At 49.0% G+C, this 19,483-nt stretch overlaps 3 protein-coding genes across 7 annotated transcripts in view; 1 reads left to right on the forward strand and 2 right to left on the reverse strand.

Moving 5' to 3' along the window:
- Positions 1 to 11,967, reverse strand: part of NHEJ1 (non-homologous end joining factor 1) — an 80,325-nt gene extending 68,358 nt beyond the window's left edge. Inside the window, exons 1-4 of one of the 3 annotated variants that reach the window (XM_059393503.1) lie at positions 11,946 to 11,967; positions 7,474 to 7,650; positions 6,591 to 6,803; positions 360 to 498 (exon numbers count right to left, since the gene is read on the reverse strand). In XM_059393503.1, coding sequence (XP_059249486.1) covers positions 360 to 498; positions 6,591 to 6,803; positions 7,474 to 7,650 — 529 coding nt within the window. In that variant the 5' untranslated portion in view covers positions 11,946 to 11,967. Of the gene's footprint in view, positions 1 to 359; positions 499 to 6,590; positions 6,804 to 7,473; positions 7,651 to 9,449; positions 9,541 to 10,122; positions 10,510 to 11,945 lie in introns of those variants that run through there. The other 2 variants (XM_059393501.1, XM_059393502.1) reach the window with 2 other exon arrangements.
- Positions 9,574 to 10,194, forward strand: LOC132014441 (proline-rich protein HaeIII subfamily 1-like). The gene has a single exon (XM_059395475.1). It carries the CDS (start codon positions 9,574 to 9,576, stop codon positions 10,192 to 10,194), a length of 621 nt encoding a protein of 206 aa, XP_059251458.1.
- On the reverse strand, positions 10,690 to 18,858 carry SLC23A3 (solute carrier family 23 member 3). 3 transcript variants are annotated; one of them, XM_059393498.1, is made up of 12 exons: positions 18,585 to 18,858; positions 18,290 to 18,447; positions 18,039 to 18,136; positions 17,750 to 17,823; positions 16,937 to 17,118; positions 16,500 to 16,623; positions 16,230 to 16,344; positions 15,023 to 15,276; positions 14,146 to 14,251; positions 13,671 to 13,838; positions 12,140 to 12,175; positions 10,690 to 12,045 (listed from the first exon to the last, which is right to left on the reverse strand). In XM_059393498.1, the coding sequence occupies exons 1-12, from the start codon at positions 18,768 to 18,770 to the stop codon at positions 11,756 to 11,758; spliced, it is 1,791 nt and encodes a 596-aa protein (XP_059249481.1). In that variant the 5' UTR covers positions 18,771 to 18,858; the 3' UTR covers positions 10,690 to 11,755. The 3 variants fall into 3 exon arrangements, with proteins under 3 accessions (XP_059249481.1, XP_059249480.1, XP_059249482.1); XM_059393497.1 differs by having other exon boundaries at positions 12,140 to 12,235; positions 18,585 to 18,857; XM_059393499.1 differs by lacking the exon at positions 15,023 to 15,276 and having other exon boundaries at positions 12,140 to 12,235; positions 16,230 to 16,275; positions 16,500 to 16,592.
- Positions 18,859 to 19,483: the final 625 nt, after the last annotated feature.

Here is a 19,483-nt window from a genome sequence, read left to right on the forward strand (position 1 = left end):
AGGTCGAACTGAATTTTTATTCTGAAGCTGGAACTGTGCTTCAGAAGGTCCCAAGTGTGTGTTGCCTGCCCCCACTCCCCAGTTTTATACAGCTGTTGGCCCTTTTCCAAGGTCTGTCCTTGCCATTGCCCAGGGCAGGGCTGGATGGGTTACAGCATCTATGGGTGACTCGGGTGCCAGTCGGGTCCTTGAGGCAGAGGGAAGTGTCACCGGCATCAAGTCTCCAGTTACGGTCAGGACCCAGCACCCCACCTCCTCGGGGAAGCACCCCTCTAATGCAGATGACCCTCCCCTTTCCTGAGTCCCTTTGACCATCTGTCCCACTCCCCACCCAACACCCCCAAAGAATGCCCTCTCACCTCGGCTCAGCACAGCCCCACTCTCCTGGTAGTCCTGGATCTCTAGATCTTTCATACGAAGCATGGTTGCTAGCTCCCTCACTTGGCACTGCAAGGTCAGACTCATGCCCATGAGAGGACGAATCAGATGCTGGGAGACCTTTCATGCAAGAGATATCAATCAGCCAACAGGCATGGAGTACTCCCCACTGTTTTAGGAACTAGAAAAATACTGCAAAATAAATGTTTTCACCGGAACTTACCATTTCATAAGCAAGGAACCCATTGGCATGACTGTAACAATAAAGTAACAAAATAGGTAGGTGAAAGAAGTTCAAGGGTTTTCTTTGTAGCCTAGATTAAAGGGTGGGAAGAACAGAGGAGGACACGTGGAGAGGCAGCCTGGGGGGGTGATTTTAAAAGGTTGGTAAGAGAAAGGTGTTGCTTCAACTCTCCACAGAGCAGGAGACAAAAGCAGAAGATCCAAGTAGAACTTTAGGAAAGTGGGCGTGGCTAAAACAGAGTGTGCTGGCTGGAGCATAACATTAGACAAAAAGCAACAGACAGTAGAGAGCCTTGGAATTTGTCTCGGATTAGACCCAGACACTGATTACAAGCCAGTTCAGGGCTGACGATAGCCCAGAATGAGCCCAGAGTTTCACTCTGCTCCCAGGAAGGTCACAAAGTCTGAGATCATCAGGACAGAAACCAGCCAGTCCCCGAGAGGCCAGCCTAGGAAGGAAGAAACTCGCCAGCACACCTCACTCCTAGGTGTCTTCCAAGGTAAGAAGGACACAAGCATGAGCACACCATTGTGCCGCTGGGACTGTGTTCTCACGTAACAACGTATAACTATAGAGAATAATCCACCCGCACAAGGTGTCCACTAGCCTGAGAAAGAAAAAAGCCTTAGCCAAAGAAAGTAACTAGAATCATTCATCTCTTTGTGAGTCCCTTTCCCTTCCCCCAAAGAGATGAGCCCAAGGAGTCACCATGAAGAAATGCCCAAGATCAGAGGTCAGCAACTCATTCCGCATGGGCCAGGGGGTCAATATTTTCAGCTCTGGGGCCCATACAGGCCGTCACAGTGCTCAGCTCCACTGCTGCAGCAGGAAAGCGACCACAGACAACATGTAATACATGACGGTGGTGGGTTTCCAATGGAACTTTAGAAAAACAGGCAGCACTGGCCATCGTCAGCCCACCCCCCAGGCTTCTCTAAGGACAGAGCACAAGAGAAGAGATTGGGGGAGGTGGGGGTGGTAAGGGTTAGAGCCCGCAGCTTCTGCACCACCACCAGGACCCGGCCAATGCAGGGATACTGATGCAGAGTAGAAGACCAGAAGTCAAATGTAGTTGTAAACATCCGTCACTTCTCACCATCATGCTGCACACCCCAAGCTGGCCCTGGTCCTCAGTTCAGATCCTGAGGATAAGCAGGAAGTACGCTCAAAACGAGACCAAAGATCTGCTTTGGGAACATTCACCTGCTCCAGACCCAACCCTCGTTCCTAGGAATTGTTTGGTTAGGTTTGATCCCGTTTGGGGGAGATCAGGAGGAGAAACAGGGGACTCCTCAGATGAAAGCAAGTCAGTGTTTGGAGCGGGGAGCTGAAAGTAATCAAAGTTGGTAACCAAGGAGCATTGCCTTCCCTCTGGTGACAGCCCTCAAATAACAGAAACTCCTTAAAGGGACAACCAGCCTCTCTCTGGGAGCCCACCTTAACAGACATCTCTTTGAGTGGTGGTAAATCTGACAACATGAAACAGAATGAGAAACAGTTATTAATCAATGTCATGTCTAATTAAATATGGTAAGGCCAGAAGTTATTTATCAGACTCCGATGTCTATATAGCCAAATAAATAAATAACAGTTAAATATTTCAACTTCTCAAGTAATTTCATAGAATTGGTTATGTCACTCTGAATCACTGGAGTATAACTCATTTCAAAGTTAGATGCCCACTAACACACTAACTTAAATCAGAGATCAGTTAGTTCGGACAATGCCTGTGGTTGAAGTACTGGGTTTCAAAGCAAATCCACAGAAACTACAAAGAAAAATCTTGAAGTGCTTGGGGAGGTGAGGAAGATCCTCACCCCTTCATTTAAAGACAATGAAGAGTTGTGGTTTCACAAGTCAATTCAATAAATACCTACTGTGTGCCCAACACATACTGTGACCCCATGAGGCTTCTGCCCCCGAAGAGTTCACAACAGTTAAGGAGGTCAGGAAGTGTGATGGATAAGGAGGCAGGAGTTTCCAATCTTTTCCAGAGGAAATCTATTTATAACATACCCCCCCCCCTCATCTGCAGATTTCCCATTGAAACGTAGACAAGCCAGAGGAGGGAGACCCAAATGGCTGTTAGCAATCCCAAGATTTATTCTATCAGGTTTGGATACAGCGACAAGGGCAACAGACTGGGAATTAGATCTAGATTCTAGCCCCGACTCTCGGAGCACCCAGATGTGAAAATGGCTTAATCCCAAGCGCTCTCATGGTCCTTAGGTTCTTCAAGGAAAAATTAGGGAGTCAGAGTATTTGCTCTCAAAGGGCCACAATAATGCTAAAGTTAAGTAATACTATGTATGGTCTTGGCTTTAATCTAAAAGCTCAATTAGGGGCACCTGGGTGGCTCAGTGGGTTAAAGCCTCTGCCTTCGGCTCAGGTCGTGATCCCAGGGTCCTGGGATCGAGCCCCGCATCGGGCTCTCTGCTCGGCAGGGAGCCTGCTTCTACCTCTCTCTCTGCCTGCCTCTCTGCCTACTTGTGATCTCTGTCTGTCAAATAAATAAATAAAAATCTTTAAAAAAAAAATAAAATAAAAGCTCAATTAAAATCAGCAGTAAGGTGAGGACTGGCATCCCCACTTTACAGATGATGACGCCAAACCTCATAAAAATGCAATGACTTATCCCAGGTAACACAAACAGTCAAAGGGGTGGAGCTGAAGGACAAATTCAGTCCTGCGGGCTCCAAAGCCCGTGGGCTCTTCCTGCCACAAAACAAACAAACAAACAAAACAAATTAAAAAACAAAACAAAAAAACCTGAGGCTGTGACTCCTAGAAACTATAAAATGGCCAAATTTGAAAGTCAAAAATTGGAATATCAAGAATTACATTAGGAAAGGAAAGATAACAGCAACACCACCACCACCGAAGAAGAAATGACATCTGCTCCAAGGAAGAACGGTGAGGAGGAAGAAGGGACGAAGGAAGCCGGCTGGAAGTGGAAGAGTAGAGACCTGAGGCTGTAGCCATCCCATCCTGTCCCGCACAGCCTGAGAACTTAGCGTGAACCCACCACCCGCGGTACTCTCCTACTCTCCTGCGTGACTGGTAGGAATTTACATGTGCAATCTCTCTGGAAGACAATCTGGCATGAGCGGACCAAGATTAAAGGTACTAATATTCCCTTTTATTTAAGTTTATTTATCTATCTATTTATTTATTTATTTTAAGATTTTATTTATTTATTTGACAGAGAGATCACCAGTAGGCAGAGAGGCAGGCAGAGAGAGAAGGAAGCAGGCTCCCTGCTGAGCAGAGAGCCTGATGAGGGACTCCATCCCAGGACCCTGAGATCATGACCTGAGCAGAAGGCAGAGGCTTAACCCACTGAGCCATCCGGGCGTCACTAAGCTTATTTATTTATTTAAGCTATCTCTATACCCGATGTGAGGCTCAAACCCATGACCCCAAGATCAAGAATCACATGTTCTTCCGACCCAGTCAGTCAGGTGCCCCCAAACATTCCTTGTTTCAGCTATATTCCACGGCTGGGAATTGACTCGTACATCTACACTTAGGAAAAGTAAATTGCAAGGATAGTCACTATGTGTAATAACAAAAGAATGGAAACAACGGAGGTGTCTACCGGTAGCCTGTCAATTAAATACATGTTGATATATTCATTAAGTAAAGCTCTCTGTTACCAGTGAAGAATATTAAGGCAGCTTTTCTAAATATGTTACGGTTTTTAAGTTTTTAAGTTTTCACTTTTAATTAAGTGAAAAGAGCAAGCTACTCAGCAGTGTGGATAGCATGTTGCCATTTATGAAAAGGCACATGTCCACCCAGATAGGTATTTGATGGTGTAAGTATATATACATACTTGCGTACATACAAACCTACTTACGGCTTTAAGAATGCACAAGAAGATGGTATCAGTAGTTGCTTTAAATAAGGAAAATGAGGGACTAGAGAGAAGAGTAGAAGGACCTATTTTTTCACTCTAGACCCTTCTTTAATTCTATTTGAAATGTTTGCCTTTTGCATGAATTGCTCATTGAAAAAAAAATGAAATAAAAACCATCACAAGAATGAGTAACAAACAAAAATTAGGACTGTGTGACCTCACAGACACACACACAAGCCCGAAATAGTGTCCGCCTACATCCTTGACCGTGTCCGCTGGCTCTAACATTTTCCCTGTAAAGCTTCCTCAGCCTCAGGGGTTTCCCTGGGCTGGCATGCTTCTTTTTTTAATAGTATTTTATTTTACCTTAATGTCTAATTGTTCACCAACTACCCAATGGTCACTTCTCCCCATGGCCAACCAGGACTCATTCCACTCCAAACACTGACGCTTCTTTTCTTACGGCAGCTTCCCAACTAGAGAAATTTGCCTAGAAGGGCTAACTTTCCTTTTATATATCATTCTTAGTGACAACATCATCATTCTTTACTTTATTATTTTGGGGGCAAATAAAAAACTACTAGAGCCCCTCAGCCTCCTGGCGGAACTACGTCCTCGGTCTCACTATTCTGAATTTCTAGGGCTGCCTGATGTAAAGTGAGACTAGTTGTGGCAGCAAAGAGGTGTTGGTCCCAGAACAAGCATTATTGAGGGAACAGCGCCCCCTGGTGTTGCTTAGAAAAAGTGACAAGGTTTTTTTGAGCAGAAGATGTAGACTAGCACAAGGATGGAAAATTTCACAAAAAACACAATTAAAATCAACAGTTGGATGACTTTGGAGAGACTTCAGCCTCAGCTTCCTACTCTGGAGACGGAACAATACTACTTATTTTGCAGGACAGTCGTGAGGATTCAGTGACAAGAAATGTTCAGAAATGTATCTAATGCTGGTGTATTATCAATCCTGTTGCTGTTAATAAACTATTAATGAACTATGAATTGTTAATAAACTATGAATTGAATCATGCTAAACCCCTGCTTGAAGTTTTTCAGTGAATCTCCGTTGCCTTTAGGGTAAAATCCAAACTCATTAGAATCCCTCAAAATCTGACCACTGCCTACCTCATTTCTCACAACTCCCTGCAGTCAGGAAATTCCCCCACTTGTCCCACACTTATACATCTCCCCACCTCTCAAAATGCACTCTAGCCTAGAATGACCTCTTGATCTTCCCCCAGTTAGTTCCTACTCATCTTCAAAACTCAGCTCAGAAACTCTCTTCAATGGGGCTCCTGGGTGGCCCTGCTGGCTAAGTGTCTGACTCTTGATTTCAGCTCAGGTCATGATCTCAGCGTTGTGAGAATCGAGCCCCATGTCGGGATCTCTTAGGACATGGAGCCTGCTTAAGATTTGTTCTCTCCCGGGTGCCTTGGTGGCTCAGTGGGTTAAAGCCTCTGCCTTCAGCTCAGGTAATGATCTCAGAGTACTAGGATCAAGTCCCGCATCGGGCTCTCTGCTGAGCAGGGAGCCTGCTTCCTCCTCTCTCTCTGTCTGCCTCTTTGCCTCCTTGTGATCTCTGTCTGTCAAATAAATAAATAAAATCTTTAAAAAGAATTAAAAAAAAAAAAGATTTGTTCTCTCCCTCTACCCCTCCCACCTCCTCTCTCCCCATCACTAAAAAACAAAACAAAAACCCTCTCTTTTCCAGAAGGTTTTTCAGACCTTTAATCATCCTGAGTTTACCACAATCAAAGAATTTACCGTATTTTAACCTATTCCCTGTCTGTCTTCTCACTAGATGATGAACTCTAGGTATAGGCTATATTGTTTTAGTCTGGACACCCAACAATTAGCCCATAGTAGATGCTTCATAAATATTAAATAAAGTAATGAATAAAGATACCCAATAAAGCAGGTAAACCAAACCTTTGCCTGGTCCCTTTGCAAAGACAGGATGTACCAGTCAAGAATCCGTTTTGCCTTCTGTCTGGGCAAGGAAAGTTTTCTGGTTAAAGAAGAATGTCAAACTCAAAAAAATAAGAGCACCCAAGAGCCACCTCAAAGCAGCTGGCATTCCCCTCCCCAACTCCACAACTGAATTACACTCACCAGCGAAGGGCTAGCTGGGATGCAGTGGAAATTCCAATAAAAGGGAAGACCTGAGAGCTCACTGCGCACCCGCAGTATCAGTGCCTCGCCCACGCGGTCACAGACAAAGCTAACTTTGCTGGGGCAAGCAGTGTCCTTCAACAACGGGCAGAGCAGCTCATCCAGATGACAGAGTAAAGCTGCAGGCGGGGCAGTCAGCCGCTTGTTCAGCTCCTAAAGAGACAACACGAGTTGGACAGAGTAAGGGTGCAAAAAGGAAACCGACTTTCCCCTAAGTCCCAGCAAAGGAACTTCTGGCTAAAGTGAAGACAGTGGGCTTGAGAGGAAGGGAAGACAAAAACAGGGGAACAGGAAAGAAGAAAACAAAAACAGAGAGCGACTGGCCTACTTCACCATCCTACCCTGTACTGTAACCAGTGCAAAAATGAACACACAGACAATATGGAAAGATCCTGGGGGGGGGGGGGCACCTGAGTGGCTCAGATGGTTAAGCATCTGCCTTGGGTTCGGCTCATGATCCCAGGAACCTGGGACAGATTCTCTTATTGGGCTCAGACCTCGGATGGATTCCCTCCTTGGGCTCCCTGCTCAGCAGGGAGTCTGCTTCTCCCTCTCCCCCTCCCTCACTAGTTTTCTCTCTCTCTTTCCCTAATAAATAAATAAAATCTTGAAAGAGAGAGAGAGGGAAGAAAAGAAAGAAAGAGAGAGAGATCTCAGGGCTTTAGGTAGAAGGGCAGGACATTGGAATTGTCCCAATATGATTCCTCATCCCTTGGCAACCTACAGGTCAGCAAGCTGGCTGATGTGAACATACCCTTGACCTTCACTAAGATAGAAATGATATCTACTACCTTCCCGCAGCAGAACTTCTCTTCATGCTTACTTTGGCTCGTTGGCTGACCACACAAGTGTCCACCTGTTCATGCCACACCTGCTGGAGATCTGAAACCAGCAAGGCATACCCCTGTCTGGTGATATACGCCTTGGCCAGGAGGGAGTTCTCAGCAAGTTGTAGCCAGGCCCACGGCTGCATCAGCAGGCCTTCCTCCAGCTCCTCCATCTGCAGAAGAATCTGGATTTAGGGAAGTACCCCAGGACACTATAGGCCTGGGGACAGTGGCCCCACACAAACAGTGCTACAGCAAATCAGCCTTGTGAAGGACTCCTCCCTAATAAGACAGAAGGTATACATTTACATCTTACCCCCCCCCACACACACACATATCCTACCCCACATATAACCAGCTCTTACCCCCCCACACCCTATATCCTACCCCACATATAACCAGCCCACATATAACCTTACTATCTCTTGGCCACTAAAATCTAATTAGAATTTTATGTTATTTTTCAAATTAACTTCCTAAAGGGTATGAAAATACCTTTCTTCTGTAGTGTTTAAGCATTGGCATGTTGGTCTCAGTATTTCTGCTTTCTAACAGGTGGGAACCTAAGCCATTCTTGTCTCTTTATCACATTCCTAATAAATACACCATGCTACCCTTTCCCAGAACTTCTAGAAAAGAAAGAATAGTTCTTGTCTTACAAAACATCGTAAGTCGGAAGTGTCATGAGCAGCAAATTCAAATTATTTTATCATTATCTAGAAATGAAACTCTAGGTCTCAGATTTTCAAGTATATATAATATACATATATTATGTAATAATATATAGCAATGTATAACAATATATAATATTATATATAGTTATTACACAATAATTATATAATAACATATAATATAGATATCTAAATATTTATATATACACAGATACGTACATTCCCAGAGACAGGGATTCTTAATCTAGAGTCTATGCATGTGAACACTCTGGAATTATAGGCAAAATCTGTGCATACACACAGATAACCATTTGGGAGGAAGAGGTCCCCAAATCTATCAAGTTCTCAAAGGGATCAATGACACACAAATAAAGGCTAACAAACTCTATGTCCAGAAGCAAACAAAAAAACCCCAAATCCCATTTCAAGAACCTGGATGACTAAAAACATAAAAACAAGGCACACCATTTCCCAGAGATGGAAACAATTAACTTCTGCTTCACTCGTCCCCCATACACCCCTAACCCAAGGTACTGCCCTCAATGACATCACACCCTAGAACTTCTGGAAATCAACTCTTCTGGTTCAACAACTAAATTTGTAGTCTTAATCTAGTAGATGTTCAGTAACTATGGCTACTGTACAGGAAATTCAACCATTTTTCCTGTTGGCAGGGAGTGATACAACTTCTTCACCACTTCAGTCTATAAATAGAAAGTGAAGTGAGGGGAGTGCCTTAGAATATAAAGAAAATAGTGAAATTTCTAGGATTTCATTCGCATGATTAACACGGTTCTGTTCCTCCAGTCATTTCGATCATGGTCTAAGCCCTAGTTCCTCCAACCATAACTTAGTTTTTGATGCATGGTCTTGTAACAACACTTAATTTGTGCAGTCAATAGCTGGGTGAAAAGTATATATTGTGATTTTTATTCGCAGCAGCCTCACAACCTTGCGTTTGGAGGATGGGACATCAGTCCCTTCCCACGGGCTGGTACCACAGGGAAGGGATCTTGGAATGAGTAAGCTCCCCGTCACTATAGAGTTCCACGTTGCGAAAGGTCACAAATGCAAGTAAACAAGTGAAGCCGCCAAACCCTTCTGTCCTCTGTAGGCGCTCTGCAGTATGTCTTGAAAGAGTGCCCCAAATTGGGTTGATTATCCTGGCCCATCGCTTCGGAAAGCCTGGGAGCTCAAAACCCTCAAACAGCATGATTGTTTTTTGTCCTGTTTGGGGCAGGAATTTAAACTGCGCTCAGGATCAGGCCCCATAGGAAGGTCTAAAACATTCAGCACCAGACCTGGTGTCGGCTGCTCCCACAAAGCGCGTCCTGTTGAGTCCAAGACCTCTGTATCTCATTTTTCCCCCTTCAAGGCCGCCTTTAACTGTCACGATAACTAGATTCGCCCGTGCGTTATTCTAGAATGAAGCGGGAGAGCGTCGAGGGCCAGCAGGAGGTCGCCAGAGAACCCGGGTCTGCACAGAGTTCCGCCCCTCGGCAGAGCTCCTCTCTCAGCGCAGTTCCCCCGTCATCCTGCAGAGGGCAGCAAGGCCCCAGCGACCGTCTAGACGGGGCCACGCCCCGGCCCTCTGGTGGGGACCAACCCTCGCTCGCTTTACCGCAGCCCCACCCCAGGAGCCCCGCCTGGCGGCGTAGTTTCCATCCGGCCTCGCTGCGACAGCACCGGCCGCACCGAGACAAGACTCCGGGCCCCTCGAGGGTAACAAAGCGGACCACCAGTCCCTTTGCAGCACCGAGGACCCCACCACCAAGCAGCTTCACAAACCCCGCCTCGCCGCCGGAAGGCGGGCTGCGCACGCGCGGCGCACGCGCCCCGCCCACCCCCGGAGGTCGCCGCGGCTCTCAGGCCGAGCGCCGGTCCCCGCCGGCTCGCCCGCGCAGGGTCCCCGGGGTCCCTCACCGCCCGGCGCCGGCCGAGTCCCGGCCCCGGTTCGAAACCCGCTCCACCTACCGTGAGGGGCCGCGAGAGCTCCAGCCCTCCCCGCGGCGGGCTGGCCCGCGCAAACCGAAAGGCCTAGGGTAGAGGCCTTTCGGGACAGAGGGGCGGGGCCCGGGCCCAACGTGGGCGGGGCATCTGGGCCCTCGGAGCGGTCGGATCGACGTCTTAGAGCTGGGGGTCCGCCGCGCCCTAGGGGAGCCGGAACGGGACTGGGCGGCCGGCTGCTATAGGACCTGAGGTGGTGGTGGGCGCCCCTCGAAGTCGCGCTGGCGGAGTAAAAAGAATGCCAGAGGAGGTTCGGGAGAGGGCTGTCTGGATTTGGACTTGTCAGTAAACTAAGATCACTTCCCTCCCTTACCTGTCCAACCGCTTGTTTTGTTTTAAATCTAATGAGGGGCGCCTGCCTAGTTCCGTCGGTTAGGCGGCCGCCTTCAGCTCAGGTCACGATCTGAGGTTCCTGGGATCCAGCCCCGCGGATCCTTGCTCAGCAGGGAGTCTGCTGCGCCCTCTCCCTCTGCCCCTCCCCCCACCATAAATAGATCGATCGACAGATAGATATTTTAAAAATAAATAAAATAAGGAGGTTGAACTTCACTAGATAATCTCTCTGGTCCTCACCAGCGTTCCAACCGTTTCAGAGAGGATCCTTCTTAAATGCATAAATCCCATCGTTTGACCTCATCCTTTCTCCTGTCTTCATTTCTCCTTCCTTTTAGCCCCATATTTATGCTCCATCACCACAGAAAAACTTGAAATCCCTCAACTCATTTTCTGCTTTGCACAATTTATGGTTTTGCTCCAGCTGGATACCTAAGCTTGAAATACTCTCGCCGCCCACTTTACAGGAGCAAAAATCCTCCTCCCGTCAGGGCCTTGATTGGTGCTACTTTTTTCAGAAAGCCTGTGTTTGCCTCTATCCACAATCAGAATTAATTTTTTCTGGGGCGCCTCGGTGGCTCAGTGGGTTAAAGCCTCTGCCTCAGGCCATGATCCCAGGGTCCTGGGATTTAGCCCCACATTCGGCTCCCTGCTCAGCGGTGAGCCTGCTTCCCCCTCTCTCTCTGCCTGCCTCTCTGCCTACTTGTGATCTCTGTCTGTCAAATAAATAAAGTCTTTTAAAGATATTTTTTTTTCTTCCTTTTGGCTTCCATAACATTGTTTTAATTTTTATTACAGGCCGCCTTAACCTTAGATTTTAGTTAGTAATCACATAGGTCTTTATAATGATAGGTTCCCTAAGAGGGCAGGGACCCTATGTTATCCGCATCTGTAGTTCCAGAACCTTGCACATGGAAGGCCTTCAATAAATATTTGTTAAGCGAAGGCTGGGGTTTGACCATAGATAGTTCAGATGCAGAATCTCATTCATTCGATCACAGCCCACTAAACCGTGGCCCTTGCCTAGAACGTGGAACAGTTAGGCCTAATTAATGTTTGTTGTTGTTATTAGGCCTAATTAAGAAAAGGAAGGGCAACACACCTATTGGGAAATGAGACCTTTAGGTGGGCCCATTTCTCATAGACACACACACACATGCGCAAACACACACCTTCTTCTCAGGAGAAATTAGAACTTGGGAGCTGACTCTCCAGCAAGCTGGGAGATACGGTAAACTAACCAGGGAAGGAGTAGGACTCCCGGTAATCACTGGGACCCAAGCTCTTGGCTAGACTCAGGACACTGCTCCGCAAAGCCAGGCAACAAATCAGCTGTCTCTCCTGGCTCAGAGGGCCCTCCTTCCTCATTCCCATGGTCTTCAGGCAGCGGGCAGAGGCAATGGAGGGGCTGGGGGATACAGTTACGCAAGTTTTGGGTGGGGAAAGGAAGCTCATACTCTTTGGCAGCCTTCTCTCTGGACTTCTGAGGCAGCTGAGCCTCTTGGGCAGTGAAAGGAGATTGCAGCCTTTGACCTAGGCCTCGCTCAAGCCTTGTGCCTGCAAAAGAAAGGTTGTCAGGCTATTGCTCTACCCAGGAAGAGAGAACATCCTGGCTCCTCCCCCACTGTGCTGGGGCCTGGCCTCAACTTACCAGGAATGGTGTTCTCTAAAAGGAAGCCCAAGAATCCTGCCAGGAAGATGGGCTCTGTAAGCACCGAGCGCAGTAACACATCCAAGGGACTCCAGCCTATAGAGGGTTGGGGCCAGGCAGGAAGGGAACTCTGATCCTGTGCAGGGTCAATGAGTCTTATATTCCTAGATCTCAGTCTACGTCTTGGGCTGAGGACGGGTCTTTCTGAACTGTTATCCCATCTTCCTTCACCTTTGTCCCACTATTCTCTATTTCCCCCACCTAGGCCCTTCTCACAAGTTCCCAGTCCATCATCCTGTATTCTGAGTACCCACATGCCCTCCAGATAGATCCAAAAAGTTAGGTATTGGAAGCCCCAGCCATTGGGGTGCTGGGGTGGTTCAGTTGTTTAAGCGGCCGACTCTTAGTTTCAGCTCAAGTCATGATCTCAGGGTCCTGGGATCAAGCCCTCATCAGGCTCCCTGCTCAGTGGGGAGTCTGCTTGAAGAATCTCTCTCTTTTTCTCTCTCCCCCTCTGCCCCTCCCCCCACCAGCAACCTCTCTCTCTAACTGAAAAAAAAAAAAAATCTTTAAAATAAATAAATGGATAAATAAAAGCCCTAACCTTACTTTCTGCTTTTTTTTTTTTTTAAGATTGTATTTATTTAAGAGAAAGATCTCACACAAGCAGGCAGAGAGGCAGGGGGAGAGGAAGAAACAGACTTGCTGCTGAGCAGAGAGCCCAATGTGGGGCTCGATCCCAGGGTACTGGGACTGTGGCTTGAGCCGAAGGCAGACACTTAACCAACTGAGCCACCCAGGAGCCCCTTACTTCCCAATTCTTACCTTCTATGCTCTAGCCTGGTTTTCTGAACCTCAGTACTACTGACATTTTGGACCAGATAATTCTTTGTTTGAGGGGGCCTGTCCTGTGCCTTGTAGGATATTTAGCAGAACCCCTCTAGCCACTAAATACCAATAACAATCCCCTCTTCTGTTTGTAAGAACCAAAAATGTCTCTGGATATTGCTGAGTATTCCCTGTGGGGCAAAATCCTCCTCAATTGAGTGCCACTGCTATTGGCTAGGCTGCACTAACCAACTGAGGTATTTGCTGCTCCCCGGAAATACCCTAGGTCTTCCTACTTCTAAGTCATTGTTTATGATGGTTCCCCACCGGAAATGAGCTTCCTCTCACTAAATATGTTCAAGTCAAACCAGCTCAATGTTACTTTCTCCATAAAATTTAAGTTGGATCATCCCAAACAGAAACTATCTCTTTTGCTGCCGAGCAACCCAGCTCCTTATCTGAACTGTTCCTGCTATGTCTGTACATGTCTTCTTTCTTTCACTGGACTGCAACATCTGGAGGCACCTTGTTTCCTAAGAGGGTAGTCTGATGCTCAATAAATGTTTGTTAAACGAATGGATGAACTATTTACGCCAAAGCCCAGAAAAGGGTGTGGGACCTGGAGTCTGGAGAGCTCCAAGCCTCCAGTTCTTGTTTCCCAATCCCGTCCAACCCCCCTTCCCAGCCCTCTCCTTTCTCCCACCTGTACTCAGTAGGACCGGGGCCTCTCGAAGCCATCTTGGCAGCAGCAGGGCCATGAAGATGGAAAAGCCAACAATGAAGACATTCCGCCCAGAGTCAATGTCAGCCTGGTGGAAGCTGGAGAATCCAGCAGACAGAACCACGGCCTGGGTCACCCCAAGCACCCCACCTGTCTCGTAAGGAAGTAGTTAAGGAGGTTAGGAAGGGCTAGAATAGCAGAGAGGATTGCAGGGTGGGGCAGGTGGTGATGGAGATGGACGACCAAAAGGCTCATTTTCCAATGATGCCAGAAGCCCGGTCAAGAGATCAAGATGTTGGGGGTGGGGGTGATGAGGGCAGCTGACACACACAGCTATCAATATGTCAGGGGATGCTGTTCAGAAAGAGAGGTGGCCAGCCACACCCAGCCAGTTGGGCTGTCCTGGGAGTGGGGTCAGTGCTGGTTCAATACCAGGCCTGCTGATATATCCACTCACCAAGCACAGGCAGTGGGATGGCGGTGAGGAGCTGGGCCAGCCTCGGGGAGAGCCCAAGCCCCACGCAGAACAGTCCCACCAAGTACACCACTCTTCGAGAGCCAGCCTAGGTGAAGAAGAGATGCCAGAAAACACCACCTCTTCCTCGACTCTCCAAGGGTTTTACCCAGCTGGCGCATTCTCATCATTTGGAACCCAACTCAAACATGACCCTCCCAAGAAGCACTCTACGTGAAGGCTTCTCCTTTTCTCAACCGCTATCCCACTACTACCCTGCTTTGCTTTCTTTTTCTTTTTAAAATATTTTAAACTTTTAAATGCTTTGTTTTCTTGATAGGACATATCACTCTGGAATTATCTTACTTTTTTCCTTTTTTTAAAAGATTTTATGTATTTATTTGTCATAAAGAGAGAGAGAGAGAGAGAATACAAGCAGGGGGAGCAGCGGGCAGAGAGAGAAGCAGACTTTTTGCTGAACAGGGAGCCTGATGCTGGACTCAGTCCCAGGACCCTGGGACCAAGACCTGAGCTGAAGACAGACGCTTAACCAAGACAGGGAGCCACCCAGGCATGCCTTTCTTACTTTGTTCCTTAAATTGTCTGCCTCTCCCCCTCTGAAGTGCCCAAGAGATCAGGGACTTTATATGACTCCCAGCCTGGGTACAGTGCCTGAGGCACAGAAGGAATTTGGTGATGACTTAGTGTCTTCCTCCCACTCCTAGCCCCTTACCACTTCTAGGCACCTCCCTAAATGAGATCATTGATATGGAGTTCCTGACAGAACGCTGGACACAGATGGCAACCAGTCAGTGTGAGTTTCCTCCCCTCGCCCAAACCTCCAGCTCCCCCGCCCCCACCCACACCCCCACCCACATACCTGGATAAGACTCACTGTGCCCACGTTGGGGAAGCTGGAGGCAGTGCCCATAGGGCTCCCCAACAGCCCAGCCAGCACGCTGCCCAGACCCTCCAGGCTCAGCCCGCGACTGCAGGCATGTGGAGGTGGGGATGGCAACTGTAGCAGTCGGCCACACAGGGCATAGCAGCCCAGGGAGCTGGCAGAGGCTGCCAAAGCCATGGAGATTCCCGCAGCCAGAGCCCTGGGTGTCAGCAAGGGCCAGTCCCACTCAGCTGGGGAGGGAAAGAGAGCCACCTTGGGGCCAGACTCAAGTCTGGAGCATCCCCCTGCCTCCAAAGCTCTGTGCCACAAGAATCCTCGAGAGCCCATTATTTTTTAAGATAATGTCGGGACAAAACCAACAAACTCAGGATAAAGACTCATCCCTTTGCCATGGTCTACAAAGCTTCATCGCTCACGGCACTCTGCTTCACTTCCTTCACTCCAGATACGCTGGCCTTGTTTCAGGCCCTTGTACTTGCTGTGTGGCTGGCTACCACAGGGCCTTTGCATGGGCTCTTCTCCCTACCTAGAATGCTCTTCTCCCTTGCCTTCACCCTGTTGGCTGCTATTCATCTCTCACATCTCAGCTCAAAGATCACTTCCTCAAGAATATTTTTCCTGATCTGTCCGATAAAGTCAGATTCTCCATTATAAGCTATCATTACACAACATACCTCCCCACTGTGACATGTACCACATGCAATTTCACACTTGCTTGGATGACTAAGTAGTGTCTGCATCCCCCAGCAGACAGAGCTTCATAAGTATAGGTACCGTGTCTGTTATATTCATCACCATGTGCCCTATCATCTGTCCAGCACAAAATCAGCAATCAACAGACATGTATCAAGTTGACAAATGAATGGCATTTGTGCACAATGCCTCAAAAGCAATATTTATACATAGGTCACTGACCCAAATGCCTGTGGAGGGTGGTGGTAACAAATGAATAAATTGGGCAATTGGGTATCAATAGGGAGTGGTGGGCTTATAGATGTCTCTTAACACACAACAAAACACCTGTGACGAGGGGCCAGCACTGCTCCTCGGACTGGCAACTCCTCTCCCCTGCGTGTTTTGAGAAAACACAGGATTTAACTCAAATGAAATTCACTCAATCGCGAGTCCGAAGAAATATACCCTTTATTGGAGTCAGAGAGTAAAGGACGAAGAGGAAACCTACCTGGGTGAGGCAGCCAGACCCATGGCACCTCAAGGGAAGCAGACAGCTCCAGGGGGATGATGTGCAGACCCAGAAGGGCAGAAATGATCCACACACAGGCCGCCGGCATCAGCACCTGAGCGGCAAGACTGAGACAAGAAAGAGCCCCTCCACCCAGAACCTTCCAAGCCAGCCTTGAGGGGCAGGCAGAAGCCAAAGGGAGCAGGCTTAGTAAGCGTTCTATGCCAGTCCTTCTCTCATCAACTGGCCCTCCCCCAGACCACCACATACCGAGAGGAGCCGGAAGATGGGAATGGGAGCTTGAGGGGAAGAGTTGGAAGCTGGCCTCCAGCGGCAGAGGGGTAACTGGCAGGAGGCCAGGTGCTGAGAACAGACCACCACGAGCAGGATAAGCCTAGGAGAGAGAAGGAGCTTCAGGAGCAAGAGGAAGCAAGTATCCTGTTGGGGGGAGGGCGGTATTGGAGGTAGGAATGGTAGAATTCCCTTAAAGGGGCCCCAGTGAAGAGAGGAAGGTGGATACCTTGGTGGGGGAGTAGGGGTCAGTGGGAGACCAAATGAATCCAGAAAAAGCTCAGGATTCTAAATCCATGAAGGATCGGCCCTGCTCAGACAGCTGCTGAGTTGGGGAGGAGGGCCAGCTGCTCTGCCCACCCCCAGGCCCGCACAACCCACTGGCCACCACCCCATGCCGGTCAGGAATTACGTACAGTAAGGCCAGGCCCCAGTGAGTAGAGCAGAAGAGGGCCACCTCCCTGTGGGCAGAGAAGCCTGCCACCATCAGGCTGGGTGCCAGCACCAGAGGTCCACAGTGGGGGAACAAGTGGCCAGGCCCCCCCAACAGCCCCAGGGTGCCTTGGAGCAGCCCGGATACCACCACAGCCCCAGACACCTGGAGGAGTCAAGAAAAGCACAAAGAGGAAGCATTCTGCTCAGTGGAGCTGACCTCAGCCTGGACTACTACTACTTCTTTTTTTTTTTAAATTTAAATGCAATTAGCCAACATATAGTATATCATTAGTTTTCAATGTCCTGTTCATTGATTCATTAATTGCATATAACACCCATGGCCCATCTCATCATGGTCCCTCCTCCTTAATGCCCATCCCCTAGTTACCCCAGCCCCCAACCCCCCACCCCTCCTGAAACCCTCAGTTTGTTTCCCAGAGTCAAGAGTCTCTCATGGTTTGTTTCTTCCCATTCAGTTTTCCCTCTCTTCTACTATGGTCCTCCGTGCTATTTCTTATATTCCACATATGAATTAAACCATATTATCTTTCTCGGCTTGACTTATTTCACTTAGCAGAATCCCCTCGAGTTCCATCCACATCGATGTAAATGGTAGATATTGGTCCTTTCTGATGTCAACCTGGACTTCTTATTGAATTCCAAATTCCAGATGTGGGTCCCTGCCTCAGCTCCTTCCCCCAGACCATCTCAGGCCCCACCAACTGGAAACTAGAACCTCCTCCATCCTGGCAACGCACAGGCAGCCCTCCTCTTCCCCACCCCGAGGCACTTACCTCTCTGAGAGAAGTGTTCCAGAGCCCCAGGCCATGGCAGCCAGACCCCCGACACAGGCGCAGCACAAGGGAGGCTGGAAAAAGTGGGGGGGGGGCATGGAGAGGAGAGAATAAGTGGGACAGAACCCCAGTATTCCGCCATCCTAGCTGGGGCTCGGCACAGCTCCAAGACTCCAGAGCCTAGCCATTCCCCTCACTGCCCACTCTCCATCCTGCACCCACCTACACCTGGAGGCTCCGACTGGCAGCCCCACCCCACCCTCACCCCTTGCCCTTGCTCTGTGCTCACAGTTTCCAGGTGTCTGGATGGCCAGAGGTAGCTTCTGGCTGGTCAGCACCAGAGCAGGGACAAGGAACTCTAAGGATGGAGCCTGGACAAGAGGGAGCCTGTAGGAACAGCAGCCCTGGCAGGTCTAGCAAAGCATGGCAGCTCAAAGAACTTCTCAGGCCTCTCCTACACTCACACGAGTACACACACACCTACACACACACACACACACACACACACACGCCCCCTTCTCTCCAGGGAGTTCCCCTCACCTGCTGCCTATCCAGACTTGCAGGGTGGTGGACACACCACAGGAAAAGAGGCTGGAGGCCAAGAGCTGGGCAGGGGAGTACGAGAGTTCTCCCGGGGGGAGACTTGGAAGCAGGAGCAGGTGGGAGGCCCAGAGCAGAGAAGCCAGGACCAAGATATGCTGCAGGGGGAGGAATGGGAAGGGTGGTCTTCAGAAAAGGGTTAGAAATACCTATTTCCGGAGGGTTTCTCATGCCACTCCTACTCCCCACCAAATGCCTCTTCAGTCAGAACCAGCTCTTGCACTTCTGCGCCTACCTGCAGAGCCAGAAGACAGCTGAGGCCCCAGGGAGGAGGCCCACACTGAGAGGCCCAAGGGTGAGAGGAGGGATTTTGTACATCAGGCGGTGGTGGTGGCAGCGGCGGCGGCAGCAGCAGGGGAACCGGGGCATTCTGGGGGCCCATGGACTGGAGTTGGGTGGGATGGGGGGATGATCGGCTCATGCTGCCCTGCTTGCTGCTTGTCTTGGCTGCCCTGGGCCAGAGTTAAGTAGAGAGTGTAAGAGGTCAGAGTTTGGATGAAGTTAGCTGCCTGGAGTGTGGAGGGGGTGAAAGGGTCAGTGAAGCGGAGCAAAGGGATGAGGGATTTGGGGCAGGACAGGTCCTTTCACCTTTGCCCAGCTCTTGTACAAATTCCATCACCCATTAACTGGGGAGCCACGTTCTGGACCCCTCCCCCCAAGAATCTCCATCTCAATCCAAGCTCTGCAAAGCAGGATAAGGCGGGGGGGAGGGAGGGAAAAAGACTTATAAAATATTCCGGGGAGGTTTTTCACTGGAGGCTTTTTTCACTGGAAACCCTGAAATCTGCAGTGATTTGGAAAGATCACTGCTACCCCAGTTTTCAACCTTTCCGGGGCCCAGCCCCCAGGGCTGCCTGGGAAGGAAATGCATGAGTAATATCCTTCCACGGTGCATGGCAACAGTGACCACAACTCCAGACCATTTCCACCCCCAACAGGAAGGAGAAATGAAGGTGATTGATTGTAGGTATTTCCTATGTGAAAGCGGGGGACACAGCTGAACAAGAAGGCGATGGTATCCACTGCCCACCGCTATGTACCATCAACCTGGATGCAGCAGCTATGACGCCAACTGATATTGTTTTCCTGGCCACTGGTGTACCACAAGCTGCGCCACGGCGGGTGACCTGATGT

The sequence above is a fragment of the Mustela nigripes genome, chromosome 3 (genome assembly GCF_022355385.1).
Source record: "Mustela nigripes isolate SB6536 chromosome 3, MUSNIG.SB6536, whole genome shotgun sequence".
Taxonomy (NCBI): Eukaryota; Metazoa; Chordata; class Mammalia; order Carnivora; family Mustelidae; genus Mustela; species Mustela nigripes.